The sequence below is a fragment of the Plectropomus leopardus genome, chromosome 12 (assembly GCF_026936395.1).
Source record: "Plectropomus leopardus strain MGB_pleo_1.0 chromosome 12, ASM2693639v1, whole genome shotgun sequence".
In the NCBI taxonomy this organism is placed as follows: domain Eukaryota; kingdom Metazoa; phylum Chordata; class Actinopteri; order Perciformes; family Serranidae; genus Plectropomus; species Plectropomus leopardus.
In genome coordinates, this window is record NC_142187.1 from 32,687,682 (window position 1) to 32,707,904 (window position 20,223).

At 41.5% G+C, this 20,223-nt stretch overlaps 2 protein-coding genes across 3 annotated transcripts; one reads left to right on the forward strand and one right to left on the reverse strand.

Moving 5' to 3' along the window:
• Positions 1–563: 563 nt before the first annotated feature.
• On the forward strand, positions 564–3,677 carry LOC121951019 (nuclear factor 7, brain-like). The gene is made up of 2 exons (XM_042497183.2): positions 564–627; positions 819–3,677. Exon 2 carries the CDS (start codon positions 836–838, stop codon positions 2,231–2,233), a length of 1,398 nt encoding a protein of 465 aa, XP_042353117.2. The 5' UTR covers positions 564–627; positions 819–835; the 3' UTR covers positions 2,234–3,677.
• Positions 3,678–5,836: 2,159 nt separating this feature from the next.
• LOC121951018 (WW domain-containing adapter protein with coiled-coil-like) lies at positions 5,837–19,986 on the reverse strand. Of its 2 annotated transcripts, XM_042497181.2 has the most exons (13): positions 19,641–19,986; positions 19,202–19,235; positions 18,563–18,752; positions 18,027–18,118; positions 15,387–15,502; positions 15,064–15,161; positions 14,640–14,918; positions 12,789–12,905; positions 11,661–11,809; positions 11,377–11,468; positions 10,576–10,759; positions 8,069–8,196; positions 5,837–7,179 (listed from the first exon to the last, which is right to left on the reverse strand). In XM_042497181.2, the coding sequence occupies exons 1-13, from the start codon at positions 19,679–19,681 to the stop codon at positions 7,110–7,112; spliced, it is 1,590 nt and encodes a 529-aa protein (XP_042353115.2). In that variant the 5' UTR covers positions 19,682–19,986; the 3' UTR covers positions 5,837–7,109. The 2 variants fall into 2 exon arrangements, with proteins under 2 accessions (XP_042353115.2, XP_042353116.2); XM_042497182.2 differs by lacking the exon at positions 12,789–12,905.
• Positions 19,987–20,223: the final 237 nt, after the last annotated feature.

Here is a 20,223-nt window from a genome sequence, read left to right on the forward strand (position 1 = left end):
CGCCATTTGGCATTACAAACTTACGCCAAAAACACTGACAAAGCGGCGCTTTTTGACAAGTTCAGAATGAGAAAATTAGCTATTTATGAAGGTATAAAACTAAATAAAATAAAAAATAATCAATTATCTATTGGGGTAATCATAATCTTTATCATCTTAATAAGAGTATATGTTTGATGTAGCCATGGCAAAAGAGTTGCAGCTGGAAAAACATGAGAGTATTTTGCAGTAAGTAGTATCGCAGTAAAGGTATGACTCCTCAGAAAGTTTGCCAGGAGTGTGAGAGCTGACCTGTGTTCAGAGAGGGGACAGAGCAGGAGGCTCGCCGAGGAGCTGTGCAAGCAGGAAAAGCTGCTGAGCTGTTCCAACTAAAAGGCCAAGTTCAATGTCATGTTAGATACACCAGTCCTGGTGAAGTACTTTCACATTTTGAGCTCACTGTTTTCAATATGTTTTTGTATCAGCACAATGCTCTTGAATCAGCATTCACACTGATGAAACTGAGCACATAACACACAGAGTGGCTGACAAAGCTCCACCTCTGATATGACATCATCTGTGACAAACCAGGAAACAAGTTTTTACGGCTCAGTTCTCACCGATAAGAGACACGCGGACAAACAAACGGTAAGATTCACCTACTTTACAAAGCAGTGACTTCAACTGAAGGAAGACAGAGAATGAATGACTGAAGTAGTGAAATATTTCAACCACAACCTGAAAAACACTAAAAGGTTCAAAGTGAAAGTAACTGAGCTAACTCTGTACAACAGGAAGGGAGACTTCCTGTTTTAACGTGCCGTCTGCTGTGTTTTCAGCTGCACTCAGACATAAAATGTCTTCCCAGTCGGAGGAGGATCTCTCCTGTCCGGTTTGTCACGAAGTCTTTAGAGATCCTGTTGTTCTGTCATGCAGCCACAGCTTCTGTAAAGACTGTCTGAAGGGCTGGTGGAGACAGAAACCGACCCGGGAGTGTCCCGTCTGTAAGAGGAGATCTTCGAAGGAGGAGCCGCCGATCAGTCTGGTGTTAAAGAACCTGTGCGAGAGTTTTTTGCAGAGGAGAGATCGGAGAGCGTCGGAGGCTCTCTGCAGTCTGCACTCTGAGAAACTCAAACTCTTCTGTCTGGACCATCAGCAGCCGGTCTGTCTCGTCTGCAGGGATTCAGACAAACACACCAACCACAGATTCAAACCCGTCGATGAAGCTGCGCTACAGCACAAGAAGAGCCTTCAGGAAACTCTGAAGCCCGTAAAGAAGAAGTTAAAGTCTTTGAAACGTGTTAGCGTGAAGTTTAATGAAACAGCAGAACACATTCAAGTCCAGGCCCGTCGCACAGAGACGCAGATTAAGGAGCAGTTTAGGAAGCTCCACCAGTTTCTAGAAGAGGAGGAGGAGGCCAGGATCTCCGCTCTGAGGGAGGAAGAGGAGCGCAAGAGTCAGACGATGAAGGAGAAGCTGGAGGCTCTGAGCAGAGAGATTGCAGCTCTTTCAGACACAGTCAGAGCCGCAGAGGACGAGCTGGAAGCTGAAGATGTCTCGTTCCTGCAGAACTACAAGGCTGCAGTGGACAGAGTCCAGCAGTGTCCCCTGCTGGAGAGTCCACAGCTGCTCTCAGGAGCTCTGATAGACGAGGCCAAACACCTGGGCAACCTCACCTTCAACATCTGGAACAAGATGAAGGACATGGTCTCCTTCACGCCTGTGATTCTGGATCCAAACACCGCTCATCGAGAACTCTTCCTGTCTGACGATCTGACCAGCGGGAGAGGAGAGGAGGCGCAGCGGCTGCCTGATAATCCAGAAAGGTTTGATGATTATTACGTGGTCCTCGGCTCTGAGGGCTTTAACTCAGGGACTCACAGCTGGGACGTCGAGGTCGGAGACAATACATTCTGGTCACTGGGTGTGTTAGAAGAGTCGTTCCAGAGGAAGCCACACACACCGCCTGGATTATGGGAAATGAGGTTGCATAAAGGTAAATACACAACACGGTCACTACCAGATTCGCTCTCTCCTCTCCGAGTGCAGAAGAAGCTCCAGAGGATCAGACTGACTGTGGACTGGGACAAAGGACGGCTGTCGTTCTCTGATCCGGACACTAACACACACATACACACCTTAAAACACACTTTCACCGAGAGGCTGTTTCCATACATCAGCACTGTGGACAAAGTCCCTCTGAAGATATTACCACTGAAGGTCTGTGTGACAAAGCAACAGGAAACGGTTTAAAAGAACATGAACAGAAAAAATAGAGAAAAGAGTACAGCAGAATAATGAGGGAGAAAATAAACTGACGTCAAAGTGTGGCGATCAAGGCCGACTGTGGCGTTCAGTCAACAGCCAACTAGCAAGTGCATCCTGCAAGGCAGCCGCCACTATTCATCACTAATATATATATATATATATATATATATATATATATATATATATATATATATATATATATATACTGACAGAGCTGAATGCTAATTAGCCAGTTTGCATATTAACAACACAACCTGATGTTGAAATAACTGACATGAACTGTGAAATACCAAACAATAGCACAGCCATCACAGACTGTTTCTGCAACAGATCAAACATAATCTAACAAAGTCTTTTAGTTTAATTTTTTACCCTGTTTTCCTTTAGTGTTTTTTTCTATCTAAAGATGTATGATATTTTATAATATATTTCTATTAAGGCTAATTTCTAAAAATGAAATTTTGCTTAAACTCTGAGCCGAAAGTTTCTACCTCAGTAGCACCTACATAGACCAGACTTTGCAGTTTTATTTCAAAAGATTTATTACAGATGTTTTTCATATGTTATTCATAGCCTGATTTATAAAACATTTTATTTCTAAAAACATAGCAATAATGGATTATTTATTGCTGCTTTCTATTTTCTGATACATGGATAAATAAAAAGAGAGATGTAAAATCCTCTCTGTTAAAAAATGTATGCAAACTTGTACATATTTAATCAGATAATGTATTATTTGTGTATTTAGACATAATTTTTGATAAAACTTGAATACAAAAAATGATTGTGTTAATGTAAGTAATCGAAGGGGGATGTTTTATTGTGATATCTAGTTAATTTTTTTTTTACCATATATAACTATAACAAATAGTTTTAAGAAGCCGCTGAAGAGGTTCTTGAAGATTGGCCTGCATTTTTTTCAGTTTCAATTGTTGTTGTTGTTTTTTAAATGTCTACATTTCACAGGGAAATCCTGGCAGATCATGTTAAAGTTATCTGCATTCAGCTTTCAAGACAGTTTCTCAGTTAAATTGAACTAAACTGCAAATAATAACTACTGTACATGTTTCTTAAATCTGGTTTGTTGAACAGAGGAGTCGTGCTGTGAGCACACCTCTGCCATGTGTCTGCCATTTGTATTTCAGCACAAAAAGAGGGATTTCACTCAAAAGTTTAACGAAACAGGACAAAAGAAGAAACACAATCTCTAAAAAAGGCCATAACTTCACCATAAATGTGAAGCCTCAAGTTATCTGTGAACACTGAAATACACTTTTGCACACAATGAGCATTCACCATCGCTTACATAAAAGGGAGGTTTCTTTGAGGCAGAAGAAACATTTCAAGAGACCTATGGTGCTTTCAATTTACATGTGGGAATGTGAGTATTGTTTGACAAACTAATAAAAATGTGTACTTATCCTTTAAAGGTTATAGCTTTTGTCTTGTGCAGTGTCTGTTAGTTGAATTTAAATTACAAATTACTTGGGACAATTCTTTAGTTTGTTCAGAGGGTTTAGCAGTTCAGCTCATGGTCTGATATTAATGCAAAGCATTTCTTCATTCAATTGTTTTAGGTAATTCCTCTCAACTTTGAGCATTTCTATTTCATGGTCTTTCAGCAGTGCAGTGAAATGATTTTTGGAAAATTTCAGCATTTTCAGTAAGTCTTTGAAATTTATTTCAGCTGTGAGCATTCACATGCAGTTTCTGCAGGAAATGCATTTTCTAGTTATCATTCACCATCTGTGTACCAAGGGGATATGAGTGTATGTGTTTAGTGGAAAAAACATCATGCTTATGTCATATAACATGGCCCTCTGAGGTCAAGCTCTTATCAGTGAATGCAGCACGTGTGCATCCTATCCTGCTAACAGAGCCTGACGAGCAGTAAAAGTATGGACGTCATGGCAATGAAATGATGATAAATGTTAAGGTTTCGTGCTTATTTACTTTCACAATTCCCTCAGAGTTGGCCCAGAATAAATACAAAGGTCAACTGGATTTTAGATGCTTTTGCTTAGGCTACATTTTACATGTGACATGTACCATAATAGGTTTTTAATCTGATCGAGCTGAGAGGAAACGCACACATAAGCAGAACCAGATTCAAGGTAAGATTGCTCACTGTCGCCATCCTATGGCCATATATAGAACTGCACTCCTTCAAACGCTCCACAAATACACACGTTCAGTATCTACAAATACGTGGAATATTTATGTGCTACAAGTATATATGTACGACCACAGAGACACCTACACCCGACATGTCATCCAGAGTGCATGGTGTGATCCCACTGCACATACATTTCCCAAAGCTGTCTTCCCGACCTTCTTCTGGCTGCATAATTACACACTTTAATTTAGCAAAATTACAAAATGCATAATTCATCAGGAAATTTACTCAAGGCACACATACAAACACACATCCTTGTACTTCTATCTTTGTGAGGACCCAAGTGACATAATGCTCTCCCTTTCCCACATATTTTCATGGGCAAAATTTCATAACTTTTCCATGACTTTTCGAGGAACTATGATAAAATTTCAAAGACAATTCACAACATAAAAAAAGCAAAAATGTATAATACACTTAACATGTTATCTATATTATCGTAAGCGGTCCGCAAAAACAGAGAAGCAGACTCCCAAAGACTGACAGTCAAGTCTGCCTCCTGGTTAATTTGTTAATCTTTTTAAAACATGATGCTCCACTATTGGAGCAGCTGACATGGACAGCCTTGGGCATTTGTCACTCGATCTCAAAAACGCGGTACAATTCAAAAGTAGTCGTGAGGCAAAGGTATGGAAACATGTTAAATAACACTGTCACAACATTATTTGTCTCGCCCCATATTTAAAAACATATCAGATTCAATCTCTATTCAAACATAATTCCAGCGAGAAGGCACAAATAAAGGCAGAAACAATAGAGAGACAAAATGAGGAATCATACATGATCGTCAACGCAAGGTAATTTATCGACACATAAAGAAGCTGTTACATCAACAGCTACAGAAGATAAATTTGCCGTTATGTTGCATTATTTGAAAGTTATCTACTGAAAAATACTGCAACAGGTGATTTAATAAAAAACAACAAAATTCTGTAACTTTTCCAGAAGTTTCAAGGATTTGACTAATTCTGAGACTTTTCCAAGCCTGGAAAACAAGATTGTGAGATTCAATGACTTTTATAAACTTAATTCTATCCTGAACTTTAAGTCTTTGAAGAAGTGAGGACTGGACAAAATGTCCTCACTTTCCAAAACTGTCCTCAGTTTGTGGTAAAAAAAACCAAAAAAAAACATGTGGTCCTCACTATGTAGCAAGTAGGAGAATTCACACACACACACACACACACACACACACACACACACACACACACACACACCTTAATCAGAGTCTAAGGCAGCTGAACAGTGAGCAGAAGCCAAACAGGAGGTGTGGTATAATATTTTATTCTCATATTTTATGGAATACAAAGCCCTCAACCCCCCCACCTCCCACCCCCCCAAAAAAAGTGTGCACGTCAGATCTGGTGGAAACTATTCAAGGAAGAGGAAAAAAAACAGGCGAGAGACAAAAGTAAGTTTCTTTCTGGGTGTGAAAGTCAATGACTGCAATTTAATGTGATGTTGATATAAAAAGTATTTCCTCTCATCATGAATGAACCCTTTAAAAAACAAAAGGAGCCAAACACGGCTCGAGTCAGTTGATAAAAGGGCTGCAGCCAAAGAAAGCTGAACGAGACGTGAGTTTTCAAAAAGTCTTTTCCATTGATCTTTTCCGTTACGACTTCAGGGACGTAATCGATCGTGTGCAACAATAATTTAGCTTAACGTGACTGTAAATTCAGTCGCTCTTCTATTCTTTTACACAATCTCTTGCTAAGCTGCACAAAAGGAATGAAATATTTCCCCAATGTGACTTGGGAGAGAAACAAAATGTTAACAATTATACAAAAGAAAAAGACAAATCGAGGAAGAAAACCAGCTGGGCTACAAATTAATGCAACCCTCGTTATGTACTAGCAGCCAACCTAGGTCCAATAATGTAGGATTATTTTCAAAATGGCTTTGAAGCATCTGGAGTGTGTTTCACGTAACTAGCCAAAACCTCCCAGTGGATGTGTACCACTGGAACCAGAGCGCAGATTCCCATCAAGTGGGACAAATAAGTGAAGCACATTTACGTATTTTCAGGAGGGTCTGGCCGTCGCTAATCTCATGACACGTAAAACCAACCAGCTCGAAGACACGCTGGGATGGCAAAACCACGGACAAGTATAGTGAATTAAAAAATAACATTAGCAACATCACTGCCATTGAATCCATACATTTCAATGCGAGTCCATTTCAGGAGATTGGAGAGCGAACGCCCAGAACTGTCACACCAATTAATATGAGATGGTTTTTCTGTTTTAGTTAATTATCCCAAGAATGAATTGTAATCTTTTCCTGACCACTACACATCAAAAACACACCGGAAAACAAATTAACCCAATACGATACACACAATCCAAGGTTCACAGTCCGAAAATGTGCTGTTTTGAAAAGAGCCTCAGGTCCTCGGTGTCCACCGGTCAAAGTGTCCGACTCGGTGAACTCGGTCAGTTTCACCTTTTTAATTCATGTGGGAGACACTGGAAAAAAGAAATGTTTAAAAAAAGAAAAGAAAGAAAGACATGTTCAGGATGATGGAGCTTCACCTCGTCAGCCGCCGTCTTTGTTTATCAGTTTTTCTCAGTTGCTCTAATGTGGAGAATTAACAGGCTGTAGCAGCTTGCTGTCCATGTCTGTTCCTCTTTTTTTCCAATCGTTATTTCGATCCATCCAGTCTTTTCTTCTCGGGTCGGGTCCTCACACCATGTACGAGTTCTGGTTCTTCAGCTTGTCCAGCTCTTTGCTCTGCTGCCTCAGAAACAGGATTCTGCAGTTGAGGAGAAATTACGTACGTGAACTTTGGGCTGGGCTGAATTTTTTTTTTACTATTCCCTTGGGCTGAATTGGGTCGGGTTCTCGCCCCCTTTCTACCAGAATCAGCGCATGCACACCAGTTTTTCAAATATGGGTAAACCCGCCAAACATTGGCAATAAACGGCATTCCCACTGCCAGTGAACGCACCGCACAAGTCTGCCGTTCTGTCAGCTTTTGCATGTGTGTGTCGGTTGTCTTGTTGGTGTGTCCTTGTGATGTCATGGACAGGCCGGAGAATAGATAAACAGTAGACAGCAGCAGAAAGGGGGTCTTTGAAAACTCTCTCTTCTCTTTGTCTTACTTATTCAGTCTCTCTTTAAAACTCAGTGCTGAAATATTTGGAGTGGTGTTTTAGCACTGCTTAGGGGGAGACGGGAAATAAGCGCGTTCATATGGGTGTATTCTCATCAATGCCGATCGGCGCCAAAGGCGATGAGATGACGGAATTACAGCAGAGTCATTTGACCCGGATGTGAATACAGATACATACACACTCTCACTGTATTAAAAAGCTCGATGTTAGCAGTGGGAATGAAGCTCTCGATGCACCGAGAGGCCCTGCCTGCTTTGCCAAATGTGTCATGCATGAGACGAAAGACAAACAGAAGGAGAGGAAGAAGAGGTTGTGCAAAGAAACACTTCCGTCCTTAGCTTGTATTACATTTTATATACTATAGGCCAATTTTTACATTATAACTTTTAGTTTTTAATTGGGCTAGTGCCCAAAACTGCTGCCATGGGTCAGACTCGGGTCGGGCTCAGACAGAAACTGTGTTGGTTCATATAGGGTCGGGCCCCATAAAAGCTCTAATGTGGATGCAAATTGTGCCAAATTCCTCACCTCTGTTCCCTCAGTGTGGCCTGGATTTCACACACTCTGACCAGCGAGCGAAGGTTTTTCATCTCTGTGCAGATCTCAGACATGTACAAGCTGCCCATGTTGTGGATGTCCTCACGCAACCGAGCCGCCTGACGGAGAGGGACGAGGGTTTATTGTCAAGTCATGACTAATGATTTTTACAACAAAAATGCAGCATTAATCAATACTTTGAAAACATGGATCAACATCTGCTTACATATTTGAGACTCATCATCAAAAAGAGCGTGCATGTTGGCAATGGAAGTGGTGTTTTGCTCCAGCCATCCAAAAACAGCAAGCTTTAAATACTGATTTAAACATTTAATTCATTTACTATCCAAAACTGCTTATCCTCTAATGGTCATGCGGGCCCTGGAGTTTGCCAGACTATCACAGGGCTGACACATACAGAAGGACAACAATTCACTTTTACATTCACGCCTGAGGCCAATTTACTCATCGATTAAGCTGCATGTCTTTGTGCTGTGAGAGGAAGCCAAACAACTCCAACAAGAAGGACCCCTGCCAACCTGCGACCCTCCTGATGTGAGGCAAAAGCGCCAACCATAACCCATCATGCCACACTTGTTCAGTTTAATTCACACACAAAATGTCTGGTTGTTACATGTGTGGTTGTCAGAATCGATATTACTGCAGCCAAACATTTCTACAGAATTACAGGTTCATGACCGTTTTGGAACAACAGGTGTTTCATTTTTAACAAGTCTTCACTGGTGACTCAGTCAAATGTGTGGTGGCTGCTCACAGTGACGTCAGCTCTTGAAAACACAAACAGAACATGTAGGAGTCCTCATAACAGTCCAATTTTGCTTCTGTCAGTTTTAAATACATTCTCATCTCTGTTTATCTACGCAAATCATTTTCATAAGTTACTAGAAGCAACCACAGCCGCATTCAGCTGAAAGTCACCAGTCAACACAGTCGCTAAACTAAAACTCTGCATGATATTAAAAATAAAGACCACCACTACACTGCCATGTCACAATATGACAGAAACATATTTTTGAAAACTTTATCATTGATCTCTGAACTATGCTAGCTAGCCAACAGCATGAAATGCAGATACAATACCCTGTCAGGATGTTAATTATAACCTAAGCCTCACACAGAGTGGTCTTGTGTCCTTGTCTTTGCACATTGAGGACTTCTAAGCCTACGTCATGGTATTTGAAGTTCTGTGCATGACTACAGATAACATACTCATGAGCATCAAGTGACGTGCATTCTTGTAATTTCTCTCCGGTGCACACTTTTGGTTTCTCCAAAACACAAAATATCTGGCCACTGATCTTTGGGCCACTTGCTAATGTCTTCTACACACTCACTAATTAAAGACAGATATGGAAGTCTGGCATCATTTATCAAAGTCGATTTGTTCAGGAAGCATTTGCTATCTTTAGAGGTTAAAGCCCTTTCATAGCTTGACACTCACACTTCTGTTGCCATATACGCACCCTTATGTATGTTATTGTTCGCAAACTTTAAAAAGGTCTTTGTCATTCTGTAGCTCCCCAGTAGAGTTCCTTATGTATTAAAATCTGAATATTTACATTTTTAGTGTGAAAATGATATACCTTTATAGCTGTCCCAAGAGTCCAGACAGAGGCTGTTACATAAAAAAGCTCTAGCTGGCCTAATGTGCCTCTTAATGACCTATCAGTTATCAGTCTCCCTTATTAGCTCCTTTAACCAGCTAACTGGCACAGAAACTAAGCAATGTAGTGCTATGGATGTCGTGTTAGTTGGATTCAAATGTCACACAATTAATCAAACAAACTTAACCCATCGAAGCAACAGTACCAGCAATTCTTGTTCTAAAACTACTGTTTTTATCAATGGAGTCTGTTGGCTTTACAGCTCCATAGTGATTTCAGTTCGCTGTCTGCTTCTTCAAACTGAGAGCGTGCCAACCACCATCTACTATAGGTAATATACTGACTATGAATAAGTACCTTAAGCATCTGGACGCTCCCTGTCGGCCATTATTATTATTATTATTATTATAATCAGCACTGTAACCTACGTCACTGCTCAGTTTCCATTTAAAAAAAGAACGCAGACCCTTTAAACAAAACTCAAATTTGGGCTTCAGGTTTTCATTCTTGGCCTTGGATTTAAGTTTCATATAACAATGAACATCACAGGGACAACTTCCCTGGCATTTCCACAGCTTTCAACCACAAACTTAATGGCCTTCCTCTGCTGATGGAGTTGCACAGTTGCCAGTGAAGATTATTTAGCTATTGTGGTTTATTGCAACAGCTGAAAAGGCAACATGACGAGTTTGAAAGCTTCAGAAAAAACCTAGAAAAAGGATTTTGTGACAACATTTTCTGAAAAGTGTATATTTATACCAGAAGCCCTGTGAAACTGTGCAGCTCTTTAATGATGCTACAGCTGTAAAAACCCAGAGGTAACTAAGCAGTTCACTGTTTTGAACGTGAAAAAACCGCAGTGATGGACAGTACCTGTTTCTCAGTGTTCTCTGAAGGCCATCCTTGGATATGTCTGATGAGGCTCTCGTCAAAATGAGTTGCCAGGGTGGGCGTGAAGGAGCCGGGGGCGTCGGCCTGGGTTTGGCCAGTGCTGCCGGAGGGGACGTGGGGCAACGCAGCACCGGGTATGTTTGATCCCGCGCACAGAATCTCCTGGCTGGTGGAGCGAGACAACTCATTACCGGGGTTCAGACCGTGCAAATTAAAATCCAGTTTTTTGGAATACTGATGTACAGGTTTATTAAACAGACACTGAGGATTATTCAGTACGTGACATTTACTTTTTCCCGTTTATTATCATCCAAGAACAACTCAAACAATGCGCATCATGTTTTGATTACATTTGGGTGACCTCACCAGAGTCTTTAGCGCTCAACTGCAACTGCAAGTCTGAGCGAGGCCTTTTGATAGTGTTGCAAAAACACAACACATTTTGGAACAGGAAACGACAAGATCAGAAGTAGAGAAAGTGTCTTCTTTTTTAAAAACTGGATATGCATTTTTGTAATGGTTTGTCTGGTTTTATTGGATTCTTTCCTTGTTGTCACACTCTCTCTCTCTGTCACTCACACACACACACACACACACACACACACACCTTTAAACAGCAACAGCATGATCCGAATGAAAACTGTTTAAGACACAGGTTGCTATCGAAGTTTGCAAAATGTGTTTTTGTAATTCAGGTGACCTTTTCATTCTGTGTTTTGGTATTTCTGTGTTTGCTGTACCTCAGAGCGTCACAGACAAAAGCTATCTTGAAATTATTTCTACCTTCTCTGCTGGAGAGTTCTCGGGTCCTCTGGGCGCTTCTCTGCAGTCTGAGACTGGGGAACTGATCCTGGTTTACCTGAAGACATGCTCCCCTGAAGAGGGAAAAACAGACAGCGAGAGAGAAAGAAAATGAAATGAAAACAAAAAAGGGGCGCGTGGTAGAGAAGCGGGAGGAAAAGATGTCAGACAAGAGCAGTCATAAAGTGGAGAGGAGAAAGAAAGATGGCGTGAGTCTTACTTCTCCATTCATCACATTTTCCGTCATTTTTAGTCCTGCGACTCACCCTTGTTTGCGAGGAGGTGATGCTGCCAGGATGCACACCCAGAAGCGATTTCTGGTTGCTCTGCGGCGTGCCGTTCCGTGGTGAGACGTACGGCCGCGGTGACGATGCATCCGACGTCAGGGAGACGGGGGACTGACTGGAGTGCTGGGCTGAAGGAGGAAAAGACATTCATAACTATGTTATCCTTTCGATTCAATCATCTTTCACGTATACAAATACAGAGTTAGTCCTGACAAATATCAAGAAATTAGTGATGAAAAACTGAAGCCTGCAGTGATTTCTTTGCTTTAATAACTCGCCAATAAATAATCTGTTTAGCAACGAGGCAGCAAACAATCAGACAACAAGCACATTAACAGGCTAGTCAAGGCTTTCGGGTCAGACACGAGTAACTTGTGTCAACTTTTTCTGGCACGCTTGTTGCGATTGCTATGCAACACATCCTCTGTCCCAGCAGAGGAGGCTCACTGGAATACATGAGAGGACATCTTCTGAAAAAGCTTTAAAGCTGGAGTAGGCAGTCTTACTTTGGAGTCATTTGGCAAAAATCCCATGATAAATTACAAGCATATTGTAATTAAGTGGACTAAGAGAAAAACCAGACTTTAAGCTGTAGAAAATATCTGACATGAGAGAGATTTTAAGGATAAGAGGTAACACCTGAACACTAACTGCATGCCACAAAAGTTAGTTCTGGATCTTATTTTTGTTTTTTGTTTGTTCCGTTTTTTTTTTTACCCTGAAGATCCAAGTAGGATTGAAACGCTGTCGTGAATAAACTTGTGTGGCATGGAGTAAGTATTCAAGCGTTACCTTTTTTGCAGTGTGTACATGTATCCGTGATTCTCTAGTGGGAGGAAAGAGAGGGGAGAGTGACAGGAGGGTGTATTTTCAAATTCTGCTGTTTTATTTTTTGCCCTTGCCAGAGAACTGTCTACACCAGCTTTAAGCAACAATGCAGTTGGATAAAAATTAAGACTTGTGTTCACTGAAGGTCAACAATAAATTGTGTCTTACACTGCTTAAAAAAATGATTTATGGGGACAGGGAGAAGACAGGGTCCTTTAGAAGAAAAAAAAGGAGATGAGTTTGTGTAGCAGATGGTGAGAAACAGCGAGGAGGCCGTACCTTGGTTGGAGTGCTGAGCAGCTGAGAGCAGAGCAGTGACGTTGAAAGCAGGTCCAGCAGTGAGGAGCTTATGAAGCACAGACCGCAAGGAAGCTTGGGTGACAGCAGCTGCCAAGACTGGAGGGAGGAAAAGAGGAAATGTACACACACATACACACACAGGTGAGTGAGCAAGGACACACAACAGGTGAGTGCACAAACACACATAGTTAAGTCAGAAAACACAGTTAAGAAACAAATCAGTGGGAAGATTCTTTCAGTTCATGTGTACGTCATTTCACCAGCCAACGATTATCAAACAACAAGCACACGTTTGTCAGATTCACGCAGGACAGCAAGAAATTCATCATGAATGACAAGTGAACGCGTTGGTAAGTAACAGCAGTCGCACATTAATAACAGGATCAAAACAGAAAGCATAGAGAGATACTGACATTTTTTGCCGTACACGCGGCAGCATTCACACAGACGGCCGAATATAAGACAGGTTTTCATACTGTTTTTGAAAAAATTAAAAAGACTTTTTGGAAATTCAACACACTTCAACACTGGTCCCTAAAAAACATTCCCTGAGATACTGTTTATCCATCACAGACGGCACCCTGAAGCATTTTCTCTCCAAAAATCAGTCACATACCCTCTCTTCTGTCAGACTCTTGAAAGCTTGTCAAAAATTATTTTCTCCAGCAGTGAATTTATCTTTTTGTGCTCCTCATCATCAGTGACAGCGGTAGTTCGTGGCTACTTGACAGATGATTCAATCTACAGTCCACTTCTGCTCTAAACACGTCAGGGGACGCTTTGTGATCGAGGCAGCCCCTGCAGGTTTGACTGGGCCAACAAAACACTGAAAGACACTCGGACCTCTAAACATGCACTAGCTTAGCAACAATAAGGCTACAAACAACCCATAATACAACACTCTGTGTCACAGCAAGCTTCATACCGTTACCCTTTCCATTAAAAAATAACATCAGATATTGTGAACATGTCATTATTTAGTTTGTGAATGTAATACAGCCTGCACTTTTCAAATGGAATTAAATAACGTCATTTATTCAGGCCAGTGCAGATGACTTGTTGGTCCCAGTGTGAAGTAGAACCACTAAGCAGATGTGTAAATGTAATGCAGTAGCCACATATAATATGTTGTTCTATTTGTTAAAGAGTGGTGCAGGAATGAGACCTAAAGCCCAGAGATGAGTTTGCATTTTTGCACTCACGGTTCCTTCATCTTGAAGTCACTGCGTTTTTCCGAATGAATTTAGGGTTAGATGCCTGGAATAAGCTCCAGGGTTTCCCACACATTTCTTTTCGGCAGCCCAACATGATTAAAACATCTACCGCCACACAAGCACTAATAAAATATATATACTGTTGCGTTATAAATTACAGCTCTTGGAGCACAGAGCGTACTCTGGGTACATACAGAGCAGCAGAAGGTTAGACACAGCCAAAGTGAAACGATTCTCTGCACGAGGTCTAAAAGTTTGCTTAAGCTCGCCTCTGCAGCAGCTGCTGCTCTCATCCATCGATGTGATCTGATCACCTCTGACCGATACGATCAATCATCTACCCCACGACTCAAACTCAAAGTTTCTACTTTGCAATCTCGCAAAACCTCAAAATTTAGAAAGGAAACACAGCATGACAGAAAGGCACACACAGAACATCACACCAAACGCAGCCTTACAGCTTTGTTGTGGCGCATTCATGCAACCATGATGTAGTTTATTTTTAACCTTTACTTCTGGTGATTGTATTTAAGCTTTGCAAATCCTAAAAGTGGTGTTCTCTTTTTGAATCTTGTTTGACACCTTGTGTTTTTTTTTTCAATCTTTGTGCGCTCACCCTCATTGAGTTTCGCCATGTCCATGCTGCCGTTGTTCATCTGCAGAGTGGCCTGCAGCGCCGGGAGGAGCTGATGCAGGAGTGCCGGATCCTGCAGCAGTGCTGGTGACGGGGACTGGACAGACTGAGGCCCCACCTGCCCTGAAGCGGAGGACGAGGAGGACATGGTGCAGGGGGTGGAGCCTAAAGCACCAGGAGCAGAGTTCAGGCTCTGAGAAGAAGAGGACGAGGAGGAATGGCCGGAGTTGGATGCTGTGGACTGGTCCCCTGATGTGGTCTCTGTGGAAACGAGCAAAGCAGAACAAAGTATTACAATGTTTGTAAAGGTAAAGTGATCAACAGAAGATAGCCACAACGTTAGAGAGGACGACTGTGTAAAAACTTGTACAATATTGCACAGACTATACAATTCTGCTAAACTTACTTGTTGAGGCTTTGTCCTGCAAGGCCTCTTGTCTGTAGTCCATGTCCCTGGGGAAACTGTTTGCCGCCATCTTGACTGAGTCTTTCTGTCGTTGTTCCCTGAAGCAGATTAAGCAGAAAGCAACAGTGACGGCATGCAGGCTGCAGGCTGCAGTTAGACTCTGTCCCCTAAACTAATGATATTCTGTTGAGACTGGTGCACTGCGTGATCTTGTAAAGTATGACTCCGCATGAGAATCTCAAATACTGTTTCAGGTTTAAAAATTGAATTGTCTTTCTAGTTTACTTATATTTCTATTATCGTATTTTTGGAAAGAGGCTTACCTCTCCAACAGGTCCTTGGGCTTCTCCCACTGTGAGACCTCAGTTCTACAGTTGTAATAGTACTTCTTCCCAGAGGAGCTGATGTGTTCTGTCCAGTCATCGGCTGGGTCCTGGTGCTGAGAGAGAGACAAGACACAAATTATTATAGAAGCTGAAGGAAACTCCTCTTAAGTTGTGATGTCACAACTATACTATATAAAAGGTAGAAAGTGCCGCTACATTGTCGTTACAGTCATTACCCAACTGCAGTGACAATACAGCGACACTGAGAGCGCAGTTGTGGAAGACCCAGAAACATTGACTTATTACAGCAGGCTAGGACTTTTTGGAAGGGGGGCTTAAAGAGACAGGCGCTAAAACGCAGCATTTTGGACAGAGAGTGAATACAGATATATTCAAGCAGACAGTTTCAGAAATATGTTTTTTTAACATTAAGAGCAAGTAAACATGTTCTACTACAAACCCCTAAATACAACTATCAACTTGGAAAATAGCATAATTTGGGACCTTTAATGAATACACCTCGTTCTGTCACGAGCATGAGCCTCTCGTCCTTAAGAAGATGCGTGCTTCCTTCTGCGCAGTGATGCGGCTGTAAGGGTTTAGTTCCACAGAAATAAAATAGCTCCTACATGAAACTGCCCACAACAAGATCTGTGGATTATCGTGAGTACCCAGGTCATTCATTCTGAAAAAAGACATTATTGTTGAGTTTCTCAGATGTATTTATTTGTCGCTTTAAGCACCACAAGCCGAGTGCCATCTAGTTCCATTATACTGGAGAGAAGGCAGACATCTCTACGGCCGATATCTCCAACACTCGGCACCTCACACCAGAACAATCCACACTGATAAACTACACTACAGGTAAGAGGAAAAATGTGTATTTATGATTTGGGGGTTAACTATCCCTTTAAATTTTCAATCTACATGGAAGCGAATGAGCGTGATCAACAAGACATTTAAAATCCTGAAACACAGAACAGTTTGGAAAATAGTCAGCAGCATTAACTTGCCCCTGTAAGGATGATCACAGCTGAGACAAGGCAGAAGTATCACTTTATATGAATTAAGTTCACTTAAGTCTTTGCTCCATCCATTTTCTCTTTAGTAAATAAGCATAACTCATTTTCCACCCTCTATTATGGATAATAGCTTTTCAGTTGGATGGAAGCTGCTGGTGGGTTTAATATTCATGATCACGTATAGTCCGACAGTTCCCGTCATTACAGCAATTCCAGGAAGAGAATATACTCTGCCTCATTTTCTTTATTTCCTATTAACAATTATGATTTATGATTCCAGATCTGGCTGATTTTGCAAAGGTGACTTAAGCAACAATAATACTTTTTTTTTCATTCTTTATCACAAGAAAAAAAAGGTAGATAGCCTTAATTAAGATAAATATGGACATCAGTGGAAACTGTAGATTACAGCAGGATCGTGGTATTGCTACAAACAAAAAGGGGATTTTATTTGACATTTTCTACTGCCATAAAAAGAAGATTTTATTTGCATGGATTTCAATTTCAGCTAAACAAAACATTCTGGACTTGTGAACTGCACAGCAGTTACAGAGGAACGGGAAGGCAGAATAATCATTAGGCCTACATTAGCAAAACATAATCTTTAATAACTTAATCTTGCTGAACCTGAATTGTGGACCACTGGTGTCTCTCAGTGTCTTCCTGTGCTTCTGTGCGAATTTCTTTTCCTTTCATCTCACGATGGAGGCACAAAGGTGAACAAATGAGGAAAAGACCCGCCTTCTGGCTGCACATTAGTCACTTGGTTTTAGAAAACACATAGCACTTTCCCAGCAAAATTAGCAAGTATGCACAAGTTTTTTTTTCAAACACGGGTAAACCCGCAAAATACGGGGTACATTAACACTGCCAGTGAACACAGCGCTGCAGCAGAAGAGTCTGCCTTTCTGTCAGCTGGCATGAGTGTGTGCGTGCGTGTGTGTGTGGGGGGGTTGTTTTGTTGGTGTGTCCATGCAACGTCACAGATAGTAGGAGAACAAGTCAACCGTAGACAGCAGCAGGAACAGAGATCTTTGGAAACTCTTTAAACTTGCTGCAGACTGATGTGGATCGATGTTTGAGCGCAGTTTGGGAGGAGACAGACAGTAATTAATGTCAGAGCGTCACCTGGGTGTTATGTTCCCATCAAGCCGTAGGCGATAAAAACCCGTGTCTACTGCAGAGTCATTTGACCTGACCGTGGATGCGGACCGTACGCATTCTCATGCATTAAAAAGCCAAGTGATAACAGATGTTATCATGTTTTTTGTGAAGTGGAAATGAGCCTAAACCCTATATGCACACGATAAGCTAATGTCAAACCACACAATGTTAAATATTGAGCATCTGGCCTGATTGCTCAAAACAAAATCAATTACATAATTTAATACTTAAACAAAGATCTCTAAAATCTTAATCACATCATCTGCTCTATTGAGGGAGCCTGTTACAAAAATTTGATGTTTCAATCGTGCATTGTTGTTGAGACAAAGATGTCTGCACACAGAGAGAGATGCCTTCATAATGTCCCACATACCATGTTCTACAGTAGCGTGACAGCAGTCAGAGGAAATGCTGAGGGTATATCATCAGATAACACTGGACAACGTCTTACCCTGTCTGCAGGCTTGCTCTGAGTCGCATGAGAGTCGGAGCCATGGTGGGAGCTGTTGTTGTGAGAGTTCTCCTGAGGAGAGCCGCTGGTCCCTGCAACAGAGCCATTTATCAACTAACAGAGAATACACAGTGTTCTGCAGACGACTGAATCTAAGTGACAGCGGCAACTGCCAAACAAGAAAACACTTTTACAGAGACTGTTTGCATTTTTCTGCATTTAAGCAACAATATGCAATCTGATAAAATTGTCTATAGGTTCACTTTGTTCTCCATGACAGGTTTTGCTTTTAATCAAACTCTGCACCTACGTCTGCTTGAAATTGATAAGGGTTAGCATATAAGAAAAAGCAAAAAAGCAAGCGTTCACAACTGATCACAGTAAGCTGAGAGGCATTAGTCTGCCTACAGCCAAAAGCATCTGATGTTTGTTTATGTCTGAGGTTACTGCAGGACTAAGATGCTGCCTCTTCCTTTAACAAAACCCTTAAAGATAAAACCTGCATGCATGTGTAAGAGCACCACATGCGCACTTACCATTTTTTCCTCTGACTGCGTGAGAGGTTTTAGCCTTGCCGTGCCCTGCTGCGTCTCCGTGTCTGCTGACGGGACTTTCGTCTGAGCGTCGCAGCATCTTGTAAGGAGGCGTGGGGTCTGATGAGCCATCGCGCACCTTGTCATAGCGGTGAAGACTGCTGGACTGGCTCTTTGGCTGAGATTTATGGGTCTACATTAAATAAAGCATGGCAGAAAGACTTGTTGGGATGCTTTGTCAAGTCTCTGTTTAAGAAGTGTGTCCTGAAGTGAGGATGCTATAACCAAAGTGGAATGATGTCAAAATCTATTTGTTATGAAAAAATAATGTAAAAAAGGACACTTTGTGGGTCCCCAAAATTGGTTTGACATTTGATTTCTTGCTTTGAGAGAGAGTAACTCCAGTTCACAAAAAGATTCCCTGGACATGAAAATAATATAATGAAATTCTTAATTTTAGTGGTGTTCCCCTTTAATCTCATTAGGACTTTAACTAGAGCCAAACCACAGACTTGGAAATGTATGTTAAGTTTGAGTAGAGAACCGCATCTCCACCGTAAATATATTAAATTTAGGATTTTACCAGCAAATACACCTTGAGTAGCTACGTGAGTGGACAGTAAAGACAGATGACTCTCATACCTGATAGGATTGTGAATCCCTTCTGTCGGTGCACCTGCGGAAACAGACAAAACAAACGATTTTCGTGAGACAGTTTGCCTTTTAACGGTTTTCTTAGCTTAGCAAACACACTTTCTGAAACATATTTAGCTACCGTTAATCAACAGCCGTTAGCTAAGTTAGCTTAGCAACAGCTGTTTGTTCACTGTGACACTTTAAGAAAATAACCCGTCGCGTTTAACTGATATAAATTGGACTATAAACGCACGATTTCATCACCGTGTTACTTAGCTAGTCGATAAGCTACAGGAAATAAACGGAACCTAAAAGCTAGCTGCAGTTAGCTCGTAGCACTGATAGCTAACGGCAGCAGGCTAACGTGAAAAGCTACATTTCAAAAAATAATATAGGAAAACCCTGCGATGAATTTCCACACAGTTGTGTTTTGTGCTTGATTTACCCATCGCTGACTCTTGTTGGTTTCCTTGCATACATCACCATCAAGGCCGTGGTGATGTGTGTATGTGTGTGAGGGGGAACCGTGGCCTCCTGTCTGTCTGCTCTCACAGTTCTCTTTTCTTCAGCTTCCTGATATCTCAACTCGGTCTGTGCTGCCAAAACTGAAACCTACAAGCCGTGCACCGAGAACCAGCACTGCATAGCGGCTGGTCTTTATTGCAAACCACCCTCAGTGCATCATCTGGCATGTAGTTACGGGGTAAGCTTGGCTCGGCCGATGTAGCTCAGCGAAAAGCAGCAGAGTCAGGAGGAAACGGCGGAGACGGACTGCTGCTCGGTAATGTTTAGCTGGAAAAAAGAAGTTCCGGTTTCAGCTTTCAAAGTAAAGAGTACAAAACAAACAAAAAAAAAACAACGAAGAAAAAATATTGGTGCTGTCGATTAATCGATTAATTATTTTAATCGCGATTAATCATGTTAATTTTATTTATAAAGCCCATTATCACAAAACACAGTTTGCCTCAGAGGGCTTTACAGTATACAACACCCTTTGTCCTTAGACTCCTCACATTGCCTAAGGAAAC